This window comes from Miscanthus floridulus, chromosome 14 (genome assembly GCF_019320115.1).
Source record: "Miscanthus floridulus cultivar M001 chromosome 14, ASM1932011v1, whole genome shotgun sequence".
NCBI classification, from domain to species: domain Eukaryota; kingdom Viridiplantae; phylum Streptophyta; class Magnoliopsida; order Poales; family Poaceae; genus Miscanthus; species Miscanthus floridulus.
Genome location: NC_089593.1, coordinates 25,487,316 through 25,492,449, shown reverse-complemented (window position 1 = coordinate 25,492,449; position 5,134 = coordinate 25,487,316). Strand labels below are relative to the sequence as shown.

Sequence of the window (5,134 nt, the reverse complement as noted above, 5' to 3'; positions counted from 1 at the left end):
CTAGGTAATTCATTTCTCGATCATAGGTATTTCATCGTCACCTACAAAGTTTGTACTACAAACTTTATTAAAGTTTCATCTATGCGTTCTGTAGCATTTTTGTTCAATAAAAATTCGTTCAGAACCCTAAGTGATATAACGCGACATTGAATGTAGCTTTCGTTTTGCATTTCCGACAATCGTTTTGAGTGATAGAAATTAATCTATATACTATATCACATGCATTAACACATAACCATGATGCTCATGACATGTTTTAGCAAAAGATTTACAGTGTACCACAGAGGGTGTTACAAATCTACCCCCCTAAAACAAAATCTCAACCCCAGATTTCATGTGCCTGGTGTGGGAAAAGAGATAAGAATTACATTTTAATGTAGACAACTACCTCGGTGAACCAGAAAGAAGATCGGGGTAATGCTTCAAGATATAGCTCTCTTGTTGCCACGTGGCCTCATTCTCCGAGTGGTTCTGCCACTGAACCTTGTAGAACTTCACCACATTGTTCCTTGTCACTCTTTCCTTTTCGTCCAAGATCTTGATAGGATGCTCAATATACATCAAGTCAGGCTGGACGGGAAGCCCTTCAATTTCCACAGCTTCATCAGAGACCCGCAAACATTTCTTCAACTGAGATACGTGAAACACATTGTGTACCGCTGATCAAATATCTGGAAGCTGGAGACGATAAGCAACTGGGCCACACTGCTCCAAAACCTTGTAAGGACCCACATATCGAGGGGCTAGCTTGCCCTGGACACCAAACTGATGCACCCTTCTCATAGGAGACACCTTGAGGTACACATAATCCCCAACTACAAACTGCAAAGGCCTTCTTCGCTTGTCTGCATACACTTTTTGTCGGCTCTGAGCTGCCTGCAAGTGACTCTAAATAATGCTGACTTGCTCTCAAGTTTCTTTGATGAAATCAGGTCCAAAATATCCATGGTCTCCCACTTCAACCCAGTTAAGTGATGTCCTACACTTCTTTCCATACAGAGCTTCAAATGGTGCCATACAAATGCTTTCTTGGTAGCTATTATTGTAAGAAAACTCAGCTAACTTCAGGCATTCATCCCATTTTTCAGGGAAAGAAATGGCATAAGCTCTCAACATATCCTTGAGTACCTAGTTCACCCTTTCAGTTTGGCCATCAGTTTATGGATGATAAGCTAAGCTTCTAAGGAGACGAGTACCAAGACATTGCTGTAGTTGCTCCTAGAAATAGGAGACAAAAACTGACCCTCTATCAGAGATGATAGTAAGGGGAACTCTGTGTAGGGTCACAACCCGGTCAAAATATATCTGGGCATACTTCTTGGCTGTATATCTAGTGTCTACCAGAAGAAAATGAGCAGACTTAGTGAGACAGTCCACAATGACCCAAATAGAGTCATAGCCCTTGGATATGCGGGGTAAACCCACAATGAAATCCATGGAAATATCTTCCCATTTCCACACAGGAATGGGCAAGGGCTGCAAATATCCCAGGGTACGCATATGATCTACCTTAACTCTTCCACAAATGTCGCACCCCACGACATACTAAGCAATGTCCTGCTTCATGTTGGACCACCAATACAAGTGGCGCAAATCATGGTACATCTTGTTGCTGCCAGGATGGATAGACAACATTGAATGATGAGCTCCATTCAAAATCTCCCTTCTAAGCTCTTCATTTGAAGGGACCACCAATCTATTCTTGTACCTCACTAGCCCTTGCTCATCAATGCTATACTGAGGACCACGACCTTCGGCAATTAATTTCTTGATGTGAGAAATTTCTGAAGGGTCTTGCCTTTGCTCCCTAATAATCTGCTCCAGCAATTCTGAGACCAAGGCATTGTGAGCTAGTACCTCAGCATGGTTGAGAGACAAAGGTGCTTCGTCAACCTAAGATGACTTTCGGCTCAAGGCATCAGCTACCACATTGGCCTTTCCGGGGTGATAATGTACCTCCAAATTATAATCCTTGATCAAATCTAACCATCTCCTTTGCCTCATATTTAACTCAGACTGAGTGAAGATATATTTGAGGCTCCTGTGATCTATAAAAATGTGCACTTTTTTGCCAAACAAGTAATGCCTCCAAATTTTTAGAGCGTGGACCACAATAGCCAACTCTAAATCATGAGTGGGGTAATTCACTTCGTGCTTTTTTAGTTGGCGTGAAGCATAAGCTATCACACGCCCTTCCTGCATAAGCACACATCCCAACCCCATCTTTGAGGCATCACAATATACATCAAAAGGTCTGTCAATATCTGGTTGGGCCAGAATAGGAGCAGTGGTCAGAAATTGCTTCAAAGTTTGGAAGGCTTCTTCATAGGCCGGACTACAAACAAACTTGGCTTCTTTTTGGAGCAGCTTGGTCATCGACTGAGCTATCTTGGAGAAGTCAGGAATGAAACACCGATAGTATCCAGCAAGACCAAGGAACTGATGAATCTGGCATACTGACTTGGGAGACTTCCAATTTAGCACATCTTGCACCTTGCTAGGCTCTATAGATATACCTTCCGGTGTCAAAACATGTCCCAAGAACTGCACTCGATCTAACCAAAACTCACACTTGCTGAATTTGGCATATAGCTTGTGTTCCCTCAATCGAGCCAGTACTATCCGAAGGTGTTGGGCATGCTCTTCCTTGTTCTTGGAATATATCAGGATATCATCAATGAATACCACTACAAACTTATCCAACTCTGACATAAAGACTGAATTCATCAGATACATGGAGAATGCAGGAGCATTGGTAAGACCAAAAGACATGACCAGGTATTTATATAGCCCATACCTAGTAGAAAAAGCTATCTTTGGTATATCTTGTGGTCTAATCTTGATTTGATGATAGCCTGAACGGAGATCAATCTTGGAAAACATCTTGGCACAAGCTAGTTGGTTGAATAAAGTATCAAAATGAGGTAAAGGATACTTGTTCTTAATGGTTACCGCATTGAGAGGACGGTAATCCACACACATCCAAAGAGTGCCATCCTTGTTCTTCACAAAAATGGCAGGACAACCCCATGGTGAAGGGCTAGGACGGATGAATCCCTTTTCCAACAACTCTTCTAACTGCTTCTTCATTTCAGCCAATTCCTTCAGGGCCATGCGGTACGGGCGCCGGGAGATAGGAGCAGTGCTAGGCTCTAACTCAATGGAGAACTCCACATCTCTGTCCGGTGGCAACCTAGGTAGATCTTCAGGAAAAATATCCAAGAACTCACATACCATAGTAATAGATGTAAGATCAGTAGAAGCATCAGCATGAGCAGCAACAGGTAAGACTAGACCTGAGGGCATAAGAAGAGACATCCTATCCTCAGAAGAAGGAAGCCGTAACTCCACAACTCTCTTCTTTAGATCCAAGACCACCCCATATACCCACAACTAGTTCATTCCTAGAATTGCATCAATGCCTTGCCCAAGCAACACCATGAACTAGAGACGGTAAGGGTGAGTGGCTAATACTAAGCCCACTATGTCCGTCCGAGTATTAACGCACAACTGCGCACCTGGAGTACTGATTCTATAGGCAAAAGGTATAGCCATAAGAGGTATATTGTGCCGGTGTGCAAATCCTATGCTCATGAATGAATGTGATGCACTAGAATCAAACAACACATAAGCTGGAAGGGAATCAATGGTGAACATACCAGCCATCACCGGTTCATTTTGCAATATTTCCTCAGCCTCCATGAAATTAACCTATCCACATCGGCTCACTAGCACTTTCTTCTTGATAACTGTCCACTTGATTAGCCTGGAGTTAGCTGAAGGCTAAACAAATTGGGCTGGTTGGTTTTGCGATCACTCTCGGGCATAGTGGCCTTCCTTGCCACACTTGAAACAAGCACCAGGCTTGTTCCCTAGTCCTTGACAAGTTGGGACCAGCTGTCCCTAGGGCTGCTGATGTTGCACCTGCTGAGTAGGTGCACGATACTGAGTGAAAGGTGCCTAAAAAGTCTATTGAGGCTGTCAAAATGAATGCCCGTCCGAAGATTGATAGGGCACCCGCCTGACAACCTGTACTTCTACGCCTGGGGTGACTAGAAGACCCAATAGCCACCCGCTTGCGCTTCAATTCTGCCTGCGAGTCACGCTGCAAGCCCTCTATGGCAATAGCAGTGTTCATCATCGCCCCAAAGGTCTGATAGTTTCCAGTATATAACTCCTGCAAGATGCAAGAGAGGCTACGGTAAAAACGATCTCTCTTCTTCTCATCTGTATCAACATGAGTCCCAGCATACTGCGACAAGTGATTGAACTTGTTGATGTAGTCCATCACGAACATACACCCTTGCCGAAGGTCTAGAAACTCTATCAACTTCTTGTTTAGAACACCAGCAGGAATATAATACTCTCTGAAGGCCGTCGTGAACTTCTGCCAGGTCACCCGGTGATCCACCGGCTGCATGGCATTAAATGTATCCCACCATGCACTAGCAGAATCCAACAACTGTTGCGCCGCAAAGCGCACCCTCTGCTCATCAGTTATGGTGAGCAACAGAAACTTTTGCTCCAAGATACGAAGCCAATGCTTCACATCTAGAGGCTTAGCCATCGGTGTGAACGTGGGTGGGTGCGTCTTTAAGAAATCCTGACAAGAGCAGGGTCCCTCAGGACCATGGGCACCACCCTCGTTCCCACCATTGCCTCCGTGGCCTCCACGGGTGAAGCCACCGATAGCCTGTGCCAGTAGCTCCATGGCACGGGCTGACTCGCGATGAGCAGCCAATATTTCTGCCATCATCTCCGCATGAGTCATCGGAGGTGGCGGTGGAGGAGGAGGAGCCAGAAGTGGAGCCTCATGGCTCTCCCCATTGCCGTGCTCATTGCCCCGACCACTTTCACCATGGCCTTTGCTCAGACCATGGCCTGCCCTAGCACTGGTGCTCCTACGACTGGACCTCAGGTTCATCTGTAACAGATAGGAACCAACCACTTAGGACAACCCTCCAAATCAGAAACAAGGGATTAGAGAAATGATAAGACGTTTATTAAAGCATTCTTTTAATTTATCCTATCAATTTACTAATCCAAATTATACGTGTAGGGGGAATTTAGTTTAAGCAAGATTCTATTATCATGATGCATGCATCGGCCTGTACGCTCACTCAAGCTGGAATAT

The 5,134-nt window shown here is 44.7% G+C and overlaps 1 protein-coding gene across 1 annotated transcript; it reads right to left on the bottom strand.

Moving 5' to 3' along the window:
• Positions 1-384: 384 nt before the first annotated feature.
• LOC136503219 (uncharacterized) lies at positions 385-4,567 on the bottom strand. Its single transcript, XM_066498366.1, has 3 exons — positions 4,030-4,567; positions 3,235-3,296; positions 385-630 (listed from the first exon to the last, which is right to left on the bottom strand). Exons 1-3 carry the CDS (start codon positions 4,565-4,567, stop codon positions 385-387), a joined length of 846 nt encoding a protein of 281 aa, XP_066354463.1.
• Between the last annotated feature and the right edge of the window lie 567 nt (positions 4,568-5,134).

What these genes read in the sequence shown, in the direction of transcription:
- LOC136503219 (XM_066498366.1), bottom strand. Translation starts at nt 4,567, where the DNA reads ATGGCTAAGCCTCTAGATGTGAAGCATTGGCTTCGTATCTTGGAGCAA. An exon ending in CCCCAGGCGTAGAAGTACAG is followed by an intron (nt 3,297 to 4,029) that starts GTTGTCAGGCGG and finishes TTATGCCCTCAG; the next exon opens with GTCTAGTCTTACCTGTTGCT. An exon ending in ATCTTACATCTATTACTATG is followed by an intron (nt 631 to 3,234) that starts GTATGTGAGTTC and finishes CACGTATCTCAG; the next exon opens with TTGAAGAAATGTTTGCGGGT.